Source organism: Typha angustifolia, chromosome 7 (genome assembly GCF_048772165.1).
Source record: "Typha angustifolia cultivar Huaian chromosome 7, ASM4877216v1, whole genome shotgun sequence".
Lineage (NCBI taxonomy): Eukaryota > Viridiplantae > Streptophyta > Magnoliopsida > Poales > Typhaceae > Typha > Typha angustifolia.
The window spans coordinates 4,766,324-4,782,853 of record NC_133245.1 but is presented as its reverse complement, the minus strand read 5'-3'; the positions used below and the strand labels follow the sequence as shown (position 1 = coordinate 4,782,853).

General features: G+C 35.7%; 4 protein-coding genes and 2 non-coding genes across 11 annotated transcripts; 1 reads left to right on the top strand and 5 right to left on the bottom strand.

Moving 5' to 3' along the window:
• Positions 1-755: 755 nt before the first annotated feature.
• LOC140761957 (uncharacterized) lies at positions 756-5,933 on the top strand. 3 transcript variants are annotated; one of them, XM_073099516.1, is made up of 9 exons: positions 776-1,822; positions 2,101-2,301; positions 2,381-2,507; positions 2,615-2,728; positions 3,007-3,205; positions 3,384-3,429; positions 3,914-3,989; positions 4,546-4,826; positions 5,659-5,933. In XM_073099516.1, exons 2-8 carry the CDS (start codon positions 2,245-2,247, stop codon positions 4,743-4,745), a joined length of 819 nt encoding a protein of 272 aa, XP_072955617.1. In that variant the 5' UTR covers positions 776-1,822; positions 2,101-2,244; the 3' UTR covers positions 4,746-4,826; positions 5,659-5,933. The 3 variants fall into 3 exon arrangements, with proteins under 3 accessions (XP_072955618.1, XP_072955619.1, XP_072955617.1); XM_073099517.1 differs by lacking the exon at positions 5,659-5,933 and having other exon boundaries at positions 756-1,822; positions 4,553-4,754; XM_073099518.1 differs by lacking the exon at positions 5,659-5,933 and having other exon boundaries at positions 757-1,822; positions 4,548-4,684.
• On the bottom strand, positions 1,115-1,187 carry LOC140764085 (small nucleolar RNA Z105). The gene has a single exon (XR_012104961.1). It is a non-coding gene; the product is annotated as a small nucleolar RNA Z105 (small nucleolar RNA).
• Positions 1,291-1,380, bottom strand: LOC140764116 (small nucleolar RNA SNOR75). Its single transcript, XR_012104989.1, has one exon. It is a non-coding gene; the product is annotated as a small nucleolar RNA SNOR75 (small nucleolar RNA).
• Positions 5,934-6,959: 1,026 nt separating the features above from the next.
• Positions 6,960-7,809, bottom strand: LOC140763624 (anaerobic nitrite reductase HB1-like). Its single transcript, XM_073101901.1, has 4 exons — positions 7,703-7,809; positions 7,497-7,611; positions 7,217-7,333; positions 6,960-7,085 (listed from the first exon to the last, which is right to left on the bottom strand). Exons 1-4 carry the CDS (start codon positions 7,795-7,797, stop codon positions 6,960-6,962), a joined length of 453 nt encoding a protein of 150 aa, XP_072958002.1. The 5' UTR covers positions 7,798-7,809.
• Positions 7,810-8,717: 908 nt separating this feature from the next.
• LOC140763609 (anaerobic nitrite reductase HBII-like) lies at positions 8,718-9,928 on the bottom strand. The gene is made up of 4 exons (XM_073101880.1): positions 9,759-9,928; positions 9,485-9,599; positions 9,207-9,323; positions 8,718-8,945 (listed from the first exon to the last, which is right to left on the bottom strand). Exons 1-4 carry the CDS (start codon positions 9,887-9,889, stop codon positions 8,820-8,822), a joined length of 489 nt encoding a protein of 162 aa, XP_072957981.1. The 5' UTR covers positions 9,890-9,928; the 3' UTR covers positions 8,718-8,819.
• Positions 9,929-11,451: 1,523 nt separating this feature from the next.
• Positions 11,452-15,610, bottom strand: LOC140763665 (anaerobic nitrite reductase HB1-like). Of its 4 annotated transcripts, XM_073101951.1 has the most exons (5): positions 12,966-13,548; positions 12,683-12,832; positions 12,474-12,588; positions 12,081-12,197; positions 11,452-11,817 (listed from the first exon to the last, which is right to left on the bottom strand). In XM_073101951.1, exons 2-5 carry the CDS (start codon positions 12,811-12,813, stop codon positions 11,674-11,676), a joined length of 507 nt encoding a protein of 168 aa, XP_072958052.1. In that variant the 5' UTR covers positions 12,814-12,832; positions 12,966-13,548; the 3' UTR covers positions 11,452-11,673. The 4 variants fall into 4 exon arrangements, 2 of the variants coding, with proteins under 2 accessions (XP_072958052.1, XP_072958051.1); XM_073101950.1 differs by having other exon boundaries at positions 12,683-13,548; XR_012104864.1 differs by adding exons at positions 12,281-12,321; positions 15,311-15,610 and having other exon boundaries at positions 11,675-12,197; positions 12,474-14,201.
• Between the last annotated feature and the right edge of the window lie 920 nt (positions 15,611-16,530).

Sequence of the window (16,530 nt, the reverse complement as noted above, 5' to 3'; positions counted from 1 at the left end):
TGCTGTTACTGTACCAATAGTTGTTGTAGTAGCATCTCATTTTTCATTTTACTCCGATCTTGGATCATCTCGTCTTCGATTTATGATGAAATCTTGTAATGCCATATATCTGCTCCCTCTGATAACTGGATAGTCTTTGAAATTATGTTCAGCTTATTTTAATCCAGAAGCTGCTGGATTTGTTGTTAGGAATGTCATCAGAAGTGTCAACTCCTGAAATAAGACTAAAATAGGCATACTGTTCAGCTTATATTAGTATATGTTATTCTATTTATAAAAAAACAATAATACTCTTATTATAATATATTTGCATTCCTCTTAACTAAGGATATATATAATTTTTATTTAATAAAATATTAAGATAATATTAGTTACCAAAATATAACATGTAAGATAATATATTTAAAAAATAATAATTACCAGTTGAACTGATAATATCTTTTAAATTTCTTGTATTATTATTTTATCCTTTGATCCTAATTGTTGGATTTATCATACCATTTAACAAACAATTAACTCTAGCACGAAAAAAATGCTCTAAATTACTATATTATTATAAAATAAATTACTGTTTAATTACTACACCAAATCATAAGTGGACTGGAGCTTAACTAATCAACATTTGGATGAGGCCCTACCCAAACCTTTTCTTCTCATCTCGTGCTATATTTTGATCTGATACGAAAATAACGAGAACAATAATGTAGCCCATCAACCACTTTGCAATGTAATTGTAAATCATAATTATCTTACTCTGTATTCAATTTGTATACTATCTTTCCTAAACGAAATCCCTCAAGAACCAAACATCTTTACTTCGCATATTGTTATGCGTGCCAATCATGATGTCAAAATCAATTAAAACGATATGATCTCTTAAGCTTCATTGTTTCTTACGTGCCATCCAACGAAATGAACTTATTTACTTTTATTTGGTCTGAGATCCAAATAAATAAGCCTGAAGAAGTATCAGAAATTTCAATCCATAACTGCTATTCGATTTAAAACCCGTATTTGAAACGAACATCAATTAAAAACAGTATTAATTAGAAAAATTAAAAAAAAACAGCTGCATTCCTTTAGACGTAGATGATTGAATCAAAGTAGCGTGCATTCAGAATGAGTAGGAGGTTATGCTCATCAAAGATAATAATAATCTCGGACCAAAAGTTTCCTCATCATGCCGCTACTCTTGCAAAGGAGCAAACGAAAAAGTAATGTAGAAGATAAGGAGGAAAAGATCATCCTTTTGATGGAATTCGAAAAGAAGAAATGAAATTAGTATTAAGTTTCTCTCAGACAAATGCCTCGATCTGTCCTCATGTAAATAGAATGGAATGGATCGGACTCGTCATCTATAATATATACTCATCACCGAGAAACCAATCAATCTAGATGCCAAATAGAACGCGAAGAGATCACGAAAAAGATGAAAATTTAGGAGAAACCGAGAAAAAAAATCCACGCATTAAGGAGTGCGTAAAAGCTGCGAAGAAGAGAGAGGGGAGACTCCAAGGGGCGAGCGACTACCAGGTGAGAATGGTTTGAGCGGAGCAGGAGCTTTTATAAGTGGAGGAATCTAGGGTTAGGGTTTGGAATTTATGGATTTACAGAAATGCCCTTGCTCAAGCATAAGCAACGTAATTGGGAATCGACCTGGGAAACGGGTATCGTCGGACCGACAAGCCACCGAGGGCCGCCTCCGTCGATCTCCTTCTTCATCGCCGGCTTCCGTCGTTCTCCCTCTTCCTCCCTCTCCGTACCTCTCAATCCCCGATTCCTCTCTTTCACACTCTCTATTAGCCAACCGAGCTCGGACAAGGTAAGACACTGAATTCTGGTGATTTTTAGTAGGTTATTTCTGCCATGGATACTCTCAATTGGTTGTTATGTTCTTGGTTAGACTGTTATGCTTTCATTTCTATAGATTGTAGTGTTTTACACAATCATTTTAATACATTTCTTTTATGAAGCCTTAAATCCTCGTATATGAAATAGCAGGGCATCTTGCAATCTTCACCAATTTTATGCTGCAGAGTTTTTTTTTTTCCTTTTCCATATCTCCTGACAATATGAACATCTTGTTGTTTATATGTGTAGGCCCTGTTTAGGCAGCAGCAGAACTAATGGCAATATGAACCCAGCCCATCACCAAGGAAAACCCCAAATCCTAGGCTAATTCTAATAGACGGAAGAGAGCTCTTCACCGGTTCTGCTGCAACGGATAATTGAATTGGCTACAATATGGATATTTCTTCTTTCAAGCTAGATATTGATGAGCTGCTGGCTGTGCTCGCCGAGGTAATTTCTTGTCTAGCATTCGTCTTCTCATCAAATTTTCTTCCATGCTGCATCTAGGATTAATGCCTCTATTTTGTAGGGAGAATTTGTTAAATTGACAGATTTCAAGAGATTCTGGATGGCTAAGAAGTTTTCTTACATCTACGGAGCCAGACCTACTTCTAACTCTGCCTTCTTTATGCAGTCACTATATTCCCATTGTATTGGTATGCTAAACATATTATTATTGTTAATTTTCTGAGCAATTATTGTTATTTATAGCTTTAATTGTTTGCATTATTTTAAGCTTCTTATGGATAATTTATTTACTTAGGTCATATGATTTCTCAGGGTTCTCTATCACGGAGATTGGGTGGCCTCTATTGCCTTTATTGCCTTTATGAAACTCAATCATACAAGCCCTGCTTCAAAATTTATCTGTCTCTTGGTATGTTTCAGATTTATATAATTATGTTTCATTATGTAAGCACTCTCGCATGTTCTTTTATTCTAGAATGTTTAAGAAGGCTTTTCAATACAAAATAAAAAAAAAACTGTAAAAACAATTACCATTAAACTCAATTTCTTCTCCATTTTATCATAAGTGAGAAGATCATCTTTCAAGGCTGCTTTCTTTTCTTTTCTCATCAGGTAGTTTAATAGTGGAGTAGGGAGTTCTTGCATGTCTGCATAGTCTTATTCCCTGTTTCAATTTGATTGTAACAGGAGAGTTGAAGAGGTTCAGGAATCTGGTTGTTGATGCCAAGGAAAATGGCATTGGCGTTGGACCTGCTCTTGTCAAAAGGATGCTGGACAAAAATATGATTTTATTTGGTTTTGTTGATCTACTTGGTGACTCTGTAACTCAAAGAGTTGATGAAATAACAAAGTTACAGAACAAGCGCGTACAAATTGCATATGACAAGTAATCTTATATAACCTCCATCTGTCTATAAACTGTTGTCTCATATGTGCATGCTTATATAGGAGAATATTTATTTTCAAGCTTTTGTCCATCATCACATGGATGGGCATGGATGCACAGACCTGCAAACGACACTAATATTTTTGCAACTTCTTACTGGTCTCTTTGGATTCAACAGGTTATTTGCAAATACTCACATTGAGGACTATCTGCATATGGATCTTGTAAGTAGTCTATTTCTGCTTAATTATAAGAAATGTAGTTACCTACACTCATTTAGACAAGACTGTTGGCTCATAAGAGGGTGAAGCCAGCAAAGGGTGCGTAGCAGCTAGCATCTCCTTTGCCTGCACGTCCTGGCACTTTTTGCTGCTTTGCATCGGATGGCAATAAGTTCTTTCAAAATTGACTATGTGTTCCTCTGGTAGAGGTGTTGCAAAAATGTTTGCAATCAAGTAAATAGCTCTACGAATGAATCGGATCGAGTGATTATTTACAACCAAGTTTATGTACAGTATCATATGCATCTTTACGTTGACCTCTCCTTGGACATGATTTTATTTGACTAAACTTATTGCTCATTCTGCATAAGAAACTTGGAGAACTTTTGCTGTCTATTTGCAATGTGTTGTCGGCAATGTTATATTTGTTCATATAAACTTATTCATCCATGAGTAGCTGATAAGAAAGATCCTTTTTTATTTATAGGGTGTGGAAATGGAACTTGGAACACTCAAGAAGATGTCAAAGGAATATGAACAAGCAAAGGAATTTGCTATTAAGGGTACTTCCTAACTCCTATTTCACTGATTTTCATTTATTTAAAAATCTGCTTATTGTAGATAAGAAGTTCTTAAATGGTTTTAGTTGGTCTTGTTATTCTTTAACGCAGTTAATATTCACAGGTAATATCTGCTACCACTAAAACCTTTTGGGTCAACTGAATGGAATTTAAACATACTAGCTTACTTCTTACTGATTACAAAGTCATCAATCAGTTGGAGTCTACTTACTATTCATTTGTCAATAATATGAGGAGATCAGTGTAATATTCTTGATATTCCCCATTTGACTAACGTCAGAAAGAAAAATAAATAATGGGTTGGGAACAGAGGGTTTGGGTTCAATATATGTAAGGAATCTTCTTGGAAGATTTAAAAGTAGAATACCGTACTTTTCTTCTCATACCTTCTTTCTTGCCTGATGACACATCTTTTAGCCATTTGTATGTTCTAAAACTAGCTTCTTCTTTTTTTCCCCGATTGCTTGAAAATTCTTTATACATCTGTACTTTATTCTGGGTATAGTTCTTTTCTCATAATTCTTCCCTCTGTTGAAAGAGGCTAGCGAGAAAGTGGAGGTCGAGGACATCAAACACATACAAGAAACCAAGAAAACAGCCAGCACCGTGGTAGAGGAGATCATGAAAGAATGGGACACCCAAAAGGAACAATTTTACAACCAAACAGGAATAAGTCGTCGCAATGAAATAGTGGCAGTTGATGCTTTTGATGAACTAGAACAGCTCTTGAGAGAATGAATAGTACATACTACAGAATACCAAGCCCTGAGAAGTCTGTAAGAGTAGAGCTGCTACCGGATGTTCAAGGCATTGACTGAGGTAGTATGCTGGCTATTGAAAATCTCATCTAACTTTCTCTCTTTTTATTAAGCTCTGTTGTGGTCTGAAGTATCTGTTGAAAGCTGTCATAGATTAGTCTTGTGAATCTTTGCCCCTTCAAAATTTTTTAGCTTCATTGATTTTTCTTCATTTCTTCCAGAAGATTACAAGTGATTCATCTTGATATATTTCCTCAGTGTGCTAGTACCTTGGAGCATTTAAGATGCATGAAAGTTTATTTAATCTTGATTTGATATGTCTTACATGAATCACCCATTAATAATGTGAAGAGTTCGGATGCGGAGAAATTTAACAAAACCTTTTGAATTAATGGCTACAATATATTTCTTTATTTAATTGACATGGATTTAATGGAGTCCTGATATAAGTGATGTTATTTTTAATTTTCAGCTTGCACCATATGATGGTGGTTGCAAGTTCTTTTTTTTCTTTTTCAATCTCAAAGCAAAATCTGCATGTCACATGATGAATGGATATAATAAAGCCTGATAACATCAATTGATTAAAAAGTTGAAGCAGGATTTTTATTACAAGGTCCTTTTGCAATAGTTCTCTGCCCTTTTCCCTGATTTCTTCTCTACTTTTCAGAAAAGAAAAATGTTCAATGTTTATAGTTGATTGTTATATAGTGATGCATTTTTTTGGGATTTTCTTCCTATGCTGTACACGGTTACTTCATCATTGATAAACCCAATTTGTTATAACTTTTATTATATAGTTTCAGTGGTTACAAAATATGTTTAAAGAATTATGTCAGTTGGTGGTGCATAGTGTCTTGAAGAAAAATGAAAAGATGAACTTATGCTCACAGGTTCTTACCTGCATACTTGCTGGGAAGACTTGATAATGGAGAGCCTGTCATGCAACAATTGATTAGTGTGGAGGAGTATGACTGTTCGGTCGTTGAATGAAATCCTATCATACTATGTAATTTATTTGTTGGTGGATTGTCATCCAACAAATCATGTCATAGGAAAATTTATTCTTAACTTTTTTTTTGTGTACAAACTGTTGATAATGAATGTATCTGAAGCTTGCAAACATTTCTTTTTTTTTTCAAGTTATATAATATCATATTCAGATTTTTCAGAAGGTGAAGTTGAAACCTTTCAGGAGACCCAATTTATATTGGAGTCCTTTGTGATCCAGAGGACTACACATTTTGTTATTGTTATCTGTCAACTTGCATGCACTCAATGAAATTTGAGGTAGACGGAGATTTCTGGATTTAGTTGTTTCACTTGAGAAAGAAATACATGTGGGATTTATGCAGGTAAGGCAACAAGCTTTTTATAATGTCTGCTTTATGACGCCACTCATTTCTTAAACTTGCAGGAGATAGCTTATACTGACTGTGTATACCGGTTTATACTACACAGTATTTGGTTGTAAGTTAGTATAGTGTGTATATTAATTATATTTGATGTAATATAAAAAGTGAACTATTTTAGTAAATGACTAAAGTATCATTTATAGTGGATGGATTAGGAGAAAGAGAGGGAGATAAATATTAATATGATAGTTGATTGATTTCTAAAGATAAAATAATAACTAATAAATATAAAATATTTGGATGGAAAAGGAGAAGAGAGAAATAGATATTAGTAAACTGGTATTAAAATAAGCTATTATTTAGTTACTTTACTAGTATAATGTAGTTTACTTTGGAATAAAAAAATTTATGAACAAAAGGCGTTAGTTTATGCTAGGTGTGTTCCTCTCTAATTTTCGATGCTTACAGTCTTAGATCGATAAGCTTTATCACCACGAAGTTCCTTTGGACAGGATTAACATTCTCATCTCATTTTCCAAAGAAAGAATCGTTAAGCAAACGAAGAACTATCCGTTGGATTGCGAGAGTATGACGCTCTTGTTTGCCTTATCCTAAAGCTAATGAGAGCTAATTAATAACAAGTGTTGCCTCTTAGTTTTGAGTTTTAGATCATGAAACTCATTAAAAGGACAAAATATTTCTCAAATAAGAGCCTGAAAAGGCTAAATAACAATTTTTATTCAACGAAAAACAAGATAACAAGTGACCAATAACGTAGAAGACGATACATTGGACATATCCAGGACATAACAAAATGCACTTGAGAGAGGCGTCAAAAGCTACATCTGGGACTTAATCGCTCCAACCATATGATCATAAGCTATTCCCCATGCATCCTTCAGTTCATCTGACCACATGTATGGAACTGCCTCTTTTACAGTTTCCAAAAGGGCAAACTTTAGAACCTGCAAGAAACGAATGATAAGTTCTTGGTATTCCTCTTCTTTGATATCCACATCGTTTTTTTTTTCTTCCCCTCTAATCTATCTAACTCATGCATATGTAGCTCATGAACTGGAGTCATTTTTTGCATTACCTCGAAGTGGACATCAGTGATACCAGCCTTGAAATGGGTGGCACCTAGCTTCTTCAATGTTGTGTTTGCCACACTGACCTTACCAGTCTTCCTTAGTTGTGTAGCTGATTCACAAGTCTGCACCAAAATCACAAGTAGGTTATTGGATATTCTAGCATCAATATCGGTATCCGATCGAAATATTTGAGTCTTGTAAAATTTAAAATTGACTCCTAAAAGATGGTAAAAATATAAGAAGAAAACTAGCACAGAATACCAGGTTTGAGTTCATAGTTCATACCATAACAAAGACAGACATAGCATGGGCTTTGAGCTTAGGGTTCTTCTCGAGAGACAGATCTGAGTCGCGGAGAAATGAGAATCTCTTTGCTGAAGATGGAATGATCTCAAAGAGCCTATATAAATTTAGCACAGACAGAAGTAATTCAAATAGCTAAATACTAGTATATATATATATACCACAGTGATTCATATGAGAAGTAACACCTCAAGAAGAACTTGAGAGCAAAAGAAGCAGCATCATCCTTCATCTCATTCCATGAGCTGATGATGAGGGCTTCTTGCTCTGCTGTGAATGCCATCAATTGCTTGCTTATGATGATGCTCTCTCTCTCTCTCTCTCTTTGGTGATCTTCCCATCCCTCAAAACCAAGTGCTTAAATAGGCAAAGGAGAGTGTGTTCGTACATGCGAGATTCTCGCCATAAACTCTCTATTTTATGGAAATAATAGTGCAACATGGAGATTAGAATAGTGGGTCAAAACGTAGGGCAAGAATGGGATATGAGTTATATTAGAGGGTGATAGGGAAAAAAAATACAATTTCCATGGGCTGTTTCAGGTAAGTTCTAATTGGAACTAATTGTGGGTTGATACCTTCCTTAATCTAAGCTAATATCTTAATAATTTTTTGTACATAGACGTGGCACCAAGTATCTAGTTAAGTTTGTCATGCAAAGAAGTGAGTTTATAACTTATCTTTGGACCTTTGGCATGTATATATACATTATGGTTGGATAACTTGGTGTAGGAATTAAGCTCGGTTTGTTTTTTAAAATATTGAGAATATAGGATAAACTACAAATACCTGAAAAGTTATGGTAGTAATTAGATACAAATTTCTCTTAATTGAAACTTGAACACTGCATTAGGTTGCTAACAATAACAAAGGCGATCCTAGTCAAATGGGCTTCGGCTATTTGATCAGTTTATGTATACGGTTAAAAGAAGAACATGTCATATAAGTTCTTTTTTTCTTCTTTCTTTTTTTTCCTTCGACGAGCGGCTAATTCCTAAATTTTTTCTCGGTAGAAAAGATGTTAGACATAACTTTGTAGTATTAAATGAGAATGAATAAGCATACAATAAACTCAGGAGTTATCCATAATTGAAATGCTAAATTTCGTTCAAGCATTACAAATTATATTGTTGTATAAACTGCGAATATTATTTACTCCAGCATGAATTTTATTCAATACAAAACCAGATAGAAATGCAGTCGGAAAACATGGATGGATACAAAAGAAGCATCATATATGTAACACTCCAACAAATGTAATGCAAGCATTGTAGAATCCAACAGATATCAATCCTCTTGCCAAGATTTACATCTCCTCTTTAATAGCTGCAACCAGATGATCGTAGGCTATCCCCCAAGCTTCCTCCATTTCAGGACACCACATGTATGGAACTGCTTCTTTTATTGTCTCTAACAGTGCAAACCTCAGAACCTGCATCAACAAAAAGAATAATTCATTTCAAGCTTTAAGAAGCTTAAGTTGCTTATTTACTTATTCCTAATGTTTGTTTATATACTACAAAGAGCTCTTGTTCTTGATATATGTAAGTGTTGTTTTTAGCCTTTCAGGTAGCAAATAGTTCTTGATATATATACCAATTTGTTAATAGATAGGAATATATTTGCTTTTGTTATCTTATTAAATCAATTTAACTGACTCACGAGTAGTCAAAGTCCATGAAACAATCCTTACGTCGAAGTGCAGATTGACGATGCCAGACTTGACATGAGTGGCACCCAAATGCTTCAAGCTTGTGTTCCCCACTGTCACCTTCCCAGTCTTTCGCAGTTGTGTAGCTGAATCGCATGTCTGTACGTACCCAAATCAAACAAAGGAGAGAAAAGATGAAGAAGAAAACAATCAGTGCTCCTATTTTTCAACCCAATTCTTAGAAAAAGTGACAGCAAACAAGAAAGAAAGAAGATAAGCAATATCAAAATATACTCAAGATTTCATGTGAGGAATTATACCATAACGAAGACTGACATGGCATGGGCTTTGAGCTTAGGGTTCTTCTCTAAGGGCACATTAGAGTCACGCAGGAAGGAGAACTTCTTCGTTGCAGATGGAATAATCTCAAACGCCCTGTACATATATATATATATAAGAAACATTCATTAATTTCACGTAGTCATGAATCATAAAGAATAATAAGTTAATCTACTCTATCTCCCTATCAAAACATTCAATTAATTAGCACTGTAATAACTAATTAAGAACAAGAAGATGAGATATGAGACGCACTTCAAGAAGAACTTTAGTGCAAATGCCTCTACGTCATCCTTCATCTCGTTCCATGAGTTCACCACGAGGGCTTCTTGCTCTTTGCTGAATGCTATGCCTCGCACTTTACCAAAACCCTTGGCGAATGCCATCTCGAAATTGCCTTTTGGTGAATGATCGTTGGGTTCAATATTTCAAGCCTTTAAATAGGCAAGAGGCAAGCCTGTAGATTTCCTTCTTCTTCTTCTTCTTCTTCTTTTTCTATCATTATTGGAAAAAATTAGTGCAAAAATGGGAGATCATATTGTGGGCCAAATTAAGCTTGGAGAAATTAATGGAGGTCATGAATTAGTTGATGAGTTTACTCCAATAAAGAAAAAGAAAAGGAAGAATATATACATAATTCGAGTGAGTATCATGTATCTAAGTGGCATGACAATTAATTCCCAGTACTAATTAACCTTAAACTATAAATTTTAATTAGGTGAGAATTTTATTCTATGAACGAGTGGTCTAATATGCGAGATCATATTGTGGGCTAGAACATAGAGAAATTAATGGAGGGTCATGAATTAGAGATGTGTTTATGCAAAACTATGAATTAGAAAAGAAAAGGAGAGGAAGAAATAAGAGTGCAATGAGAGTAAGTGGCCTTCAATAAACTAATAGCAATGCCTGGTAGCTGGCGTGACAACTATAGAACTATTAGAAAACTATTTCAAGTGGCAGTAACGGGCTACATAGCTGTGGGATTTTGCAACATGGGCCTTGAAACTATGGAAAGAACTCAAGATATGGTGACCATTTTATACATTTGATCTAATGATAGTGGAATTATTCTCCTACTCCAACCACTGATCTATATCTTAGAACGGCTTGGTTACAGCGTTTGCGAGCAGGATGGAGTAATTGGTTTCTGGAACCATCATGGTGCAGAGCATAAAAGGACTTCTAATAATGTTCCCAGGGAGGGAAAGAGAAACTAGTTATCATAGTAAGGGGGTCGAATACTTTAAAAATTTTATAAACTAGTCAAAGAAATTCTATGTTTTATTTTTAGGATCATTTACATTTTAATATATAGATTTTATGACTTATATATATTACTTTTATTGTTTCAAAGCACTCTTGAGTAAATTTTATCTTAATAGCAGCTAATTGAACTGAGAATGCTTCCTTACTTTTGGAAGGAAAAATATTACAATACTCCTTATTTGACCTTTTTTTTAGAAAAAATTTGCATTTAGCGCCCGGCCTTTTAATCTATTTGTGATTTATAGTTGACAGAATTTTCTTTTTTTACGCTATCTATCCGAGCAGTGTTAGTATTAATCTAATCTTGAATATTTTCTACACATATTTGATGATTTATAAATATTGAAATTAGAGAATGTAGATCCGAAATAGGTTAAAAGGTAGGATGTAGAATCTTTATAATTTCTCCTTGTATTTTTATGTTTAACTTAATAAGATTTACTCAAGGATATCAAGATTTTTTTATATCTATAGTTAAACTAACTTATCTATATATATTAACTAACAGTTAAGAAAACTAACAGCAAGGTATTTAGATGCATTAAAAGTAAAATATTAGAGTCGAAAGATAAAATCTATGTGATGAGATGTGGTAAGCTAAATTTTTTGTCATTAAAGTGCATCTACTAATATTAAAAATTGAAAACCAGCTAATTGAAGATTAATACAGCTCAGTTTCTAGAGTTTCCAATAATCTAATGCAATAATAATCCCATCCATTGTTTTGCTTGATTTTAATCAGGGCTATTCCAATCCTAATGAGATTGATATAGTAGCCACCACCCACTGGTGCGTTTTTCTTCCTTGTTTTATTACTTGGCATCAACATTTACATGGCATCTCACAGTTAAAATGTTCACATAAGGTTGCAGAGTGACGATGCTTACAACGCATACATCACTTAAGAGGATGAAAGGAGGTTCATTTCTTCTTTTATAGCTGCAGCAAGTTGATCATAAGCTTCTCCCCATGCATTCTTCATCTCTGGCGTCCACATATCTGGAACTGCTTCCTTTATAGTTTCTAGCAATGCAAACCTTACCACCTGCATGTCCAAATTGGTTGCAATAATGAAAATAAAAGGAAACTAAATTTGCATCCAACTTGAGAAGAAACTTGAGCAAACTAGTTCCCAGAATTCCTGGATAAGGATAAGTTGGTGCTTATCTTTCTGAATAGGTGATCAGAATTCCTACATCTCCAGAGTGTATACTTTTCATTCAGATTAGGTTGCTCTGAATTTTTCAGAATAATGCATTTGATACCTACAAGACGATATACTTTGAGCCATCACTCCATAGTCCATACCTCATAATGTTCGTCGATCACACCGGCCTTGTGATGCGTTGCGCCTAATCTTTTCAAGGTCGTCTCTCTCACAGTAACCTTGCCAGCCTTCCGCAGCTGCACTGCTGACTCGCATGTCTGTAACCAAATAACAAGAAACTGATTAGGTAAAAGAAAGAAAAAATAAATGGATTCATGCAGCTACCAGATCCATTCTATACCCGGCTATAGAGAATTCCCAGAGTTCACGTATCTCACAAACCTAAAGATGGTTATCAGATCAGTAAGAAATTTTAATTTTGTATTCAACTGTTGCACATGATAGCCAATCACCTCTATTAAGAGAAGTTTCTATAAAACTATGCATGGTTTTCTCCATAAGATCACAATAACACATGAGCTAGATAGACATACCATGACGAAAACCGACATGGCATGCGTCTTGAGCTTAGGGTTCTTGTCAAGGGGCACGTTGGAGTCATGTAGAAAAGTGAACAGCCGCCTTGCAGATGGTGCAATCTCAAAGACTCTATCAGGTACTCACAAATTTTTAGTGAAGAAATACACTTTGCAAGATAAAAATTACTTCAAATGTCTTATATAAAAGAGAGAAGGATAAGCACCTTAAGAAAAACTTGAGAGCAAGTGATGCAGCATCCTTCTTCATCACATTCCATGACTTCACCACAAGCTCCTCTTGCTCTTCACTGAAAGCTCCCTCTGGTGATACTTTTAGACCTTTCGAAGGATCCATCTTTGCATTCTCTGGTGACCTTCTTTGCATTGGAGTGATTAAATAGGTGGAAAGCAGAGAAGAGTGGTCTTAGATGTTGAGAAATATGATTAGAGAAAGTGTATATATATTTATATATTTATACACACGCCATGAAGAGTGACCTTTGAAACCTTGGAGGAGCCAAGAGTGTTTTTGGAGGCAGGCCATGTGTCCCCTGTGACCTCACCAGATTTTGTGGGTATATCTTTTGGATTGAGGCAACCGCTAACACAGTGATCGAGAGGGTAAACCAGGGGAGGTTGATTCCAATCTGCAAAGCTAGAGGTTTTGTCTCCAGTAATTACCTGAGATTGGAATCACTCTAGAAGAAGAATGATACATGAAGCTGCTGATTTCTATTAGACTGGAATCACTCTATCAACCAGTTCTTTAAATTTTCAATAGATTTAAATAACTGTCCCACTCCAGGAAAAGTTGAACTTGTGCACAAGTATGCTAGCAAGGTAGCAAATGTTCGTAAAAATAATACCATCAATGATAGATTTCATTTACAAAGACAAACTCATGGATACTGCAGAAGACACATACCTAATTGTGCTCAGTTGTCAAGGAAAAAAGAAAAAAGAAAAAAAACCAGAGCCAAAACACCATACGTATCTAACTGTGCAACTCCAAAAAGAGAACAAGAAACTTAGCAAATAAGCCCCCTTTTTTTCTTGCTCAAAATTTCACATTAACAACATGGTATCCTAACCAAATCCATAACTTACATTTGGAACTGTAACATCTGACTCGAAGGGGATTTCAACTCTTTCCTTTACAAGACACATTGTATTCCCATCTTCAATCACCAGAATTTTCCCAGGTGGGCACTGAACAGAAACATGTCTTTGATCACCTGCTGGCTTATTAAACAAACTTGGGGCCTCAAATTTGATGCAACTTCTTCTGAGCACTGGCTTATAACCAGCTAATCCGAGAATAGAGATAACGCTAACAAAAGTAATCACTGATTTAGCTACCAATCCTATCACAGACCTTATCCCTCTTGGAGTATTGCTGTTTGATGGGAACAAATTGGGGCCCTTTTCTGGGCCATTTGTGCTTTTCACTTCATGGATGGATGCAGCAGTCGCTCCATTTCTACAGAGCTTATACCTAGGAGCATTGTTTGAAGAAGGATAGAGATCATCCAAAACAAACGAGTTCAGAAGGGGGCCTGGGTAGGGAGGGAGAACAAGGCCTTCGTCATAATCGACTGTTTCACTGGCAAATGCTATGGCCTCATTAATTACTTCCCATTTTTCACCTTTGTACACCCTGAGTTTGTTTAGCAAGAGCCTGCGGCCACAGTCAATCTGGTTCAGAATTGTTTCTCTCTCGTACATTTGTTGCTCCTGGAGAGCCTGTCAACAACACAAAAGAAAATGTCTGATGACACCACCTCATAAAATTCATAGCTGTTCAATATCTTACTGCGAGGTCGAATCGTACGGCTAGTATAATAAAACATCATTGCAGTGAGTCATTTACAATAGTGGCACCATAAACTGCAGGTGGAGGATTAATACTTGGAAAAGCCTCTCTAGATGCTTATAACTTTAAGAAGGAAGCAATGGTCTTACATGCTGAAAGGATATAACTGTTGCCCTAATCAGTTATTGCATTACAAGGATTTTTAGACAAGATCAAGTTGTGTCAAATGCCAATGCACAGGCAAACAAACTTAGAACATGAAACCAGCCTTTTTCTATAACAAGATAGTTGCTAATGATGAATAGAGAGTGATGAAACCATTGAAGGCATTTTTCTTTCAATTTCTTATGAAGTAGACTGGGATCCAAATTGTCAAGTACATTATGAAAGACACTTTGTGGTGATTGGTTCCAAAGCATATTAGACATATAAATTCATCTTTAAGTACTCCATACCATTTTTTATGTACTTCTTGATATGAGAGTGAAGTCTATGAAGTACAAGTTAAGAAGTCTTAAGAGTTTGTATTAGAAGGTACCATTAAGTATCTCCGGCGAAACCTAAACCCTATCCTGTTCTTAATCTAAATGAGCCATTCTCTTACCCAATCACAATATACAATAGATTGACCCATATGCATGCTATGTAACAATGTAAACTCTGCTTCTTCATGGTCGAAAAGAGTTGACCAGCATCAGCCCATCACCATAATCTATAGAATCGTTTTTTGAATACCAATATATACTAGAATAAAGCTTCAAGCCGTAATTGCTATGTTCTACTGGTCTTCGTGAAGATAACGCAGACCTATTAAATCCAGTAAAGAACCCTCTTTCCTATTCTAACAAGCAACTGCCTCATCCAAGAAGGACCCTTCAACCCATCCAAAGCCCCACCTTTTTAACTTCTCCAAGGACCAGAAGCATCTCTGGACAAAACCTAACTAAACCCTAAACCAAGAGAACACCCAAATCCATGAAATGCAACAAAGATAAAAACCCTCAGTGAAAAGGAAGAAATAACTACGCAATATTTCGACCTGCAACGCGGAGAGCTGCTGCTCCAGCGACTCGAGGGCATCCTGGATTCCTAGAAGGCTCTCCGCGTCTTCGTCTCCTCCTCCTACTCCTTCTTCTTCTTCTTCCTCCTCCTCCTCCTCGTCCCTCTTGGCCCCATTCCGATCGATGCAGTCGGCGATCTTGGAGCGGAGCTCCGAAGCACGAGCAAGGACCAAGCCTATCCCCTCTCCCTCCATTGGAAACCCTAGCGTACTCTATCTCTCTAATTCGAAGTTTATTTTGGTAGTAATAGAGAAAGAGGGAGGAAGAAGACGAAACCAGTTGCTCAGTGAATGTGAGAAAGGTTTTGTCTCTTTGGCCGTCCGATTTTGTATCGGACGGCTGTCGTAAGCGCAGCGCCAGGTGACTACGTGGATTGGAAGGGCTTAAGATTTTTTCTTTTCTTTTAAAGAAAAAAGATGTTTAATTAATTACTCACCGCTAAAATTTGTACAAGTTAGGGGAAGGGTTTCCCCGCCCCAAAGATAGCCACAGAGATGTGGCCATGGTCCACTCAAGAGAGAGGAGGGCAACTCATATAGCAACACTTGTAGGGTTTCTTTTTTTCTCAATTCTATAGTTGTGTTTGAATGGGGCGTTCGAATAACTGAAAACCGTTTTCATTTACAAAAGCTTATAAAATAATACTTGAATGCGTTCGGATAGCCGTTCGAATGTCTGATAGAGTTTTTCTTTTGTAAGTCAGTCCTATAAATACCATTAAAATAGGTTTAGGGCAAAATAATTAAGAGGCTTTTGAAAGAGAACATACATATTGTATTTGTAAAAGATTGGATGTTTGAACAATTGTATTTTGCATTTCTACTGGTGAATTGAAGATTTGTATTATTCGTTGATACAGGCACATAGCCGAACCACTTAATTTTGTCTCTTATATATATATATTGTAGTTTGCACATATTTAAGATTTTTGTTTTATAATTCTCTACTTTCCCCTAAGTTTGTTGAACCGAAGAAAGATGCTTGGATGATTATTGTGCTCTATTTTTAATATCGTAATTGAGTTTTTTTCAAATTGGTGTCACTATTAATCTTGCTAATATTTGGTTATACAACCTATTGCTATTTTGTTTGATCGTATGTTGACTTAGAAATTATTTTCGCTTTCCTACCTATTGATTTCTTATTAGTGTAACAGAGCTGAAGGTTCAAATCTAGGCTTTTTGGATTTGGGGATAAC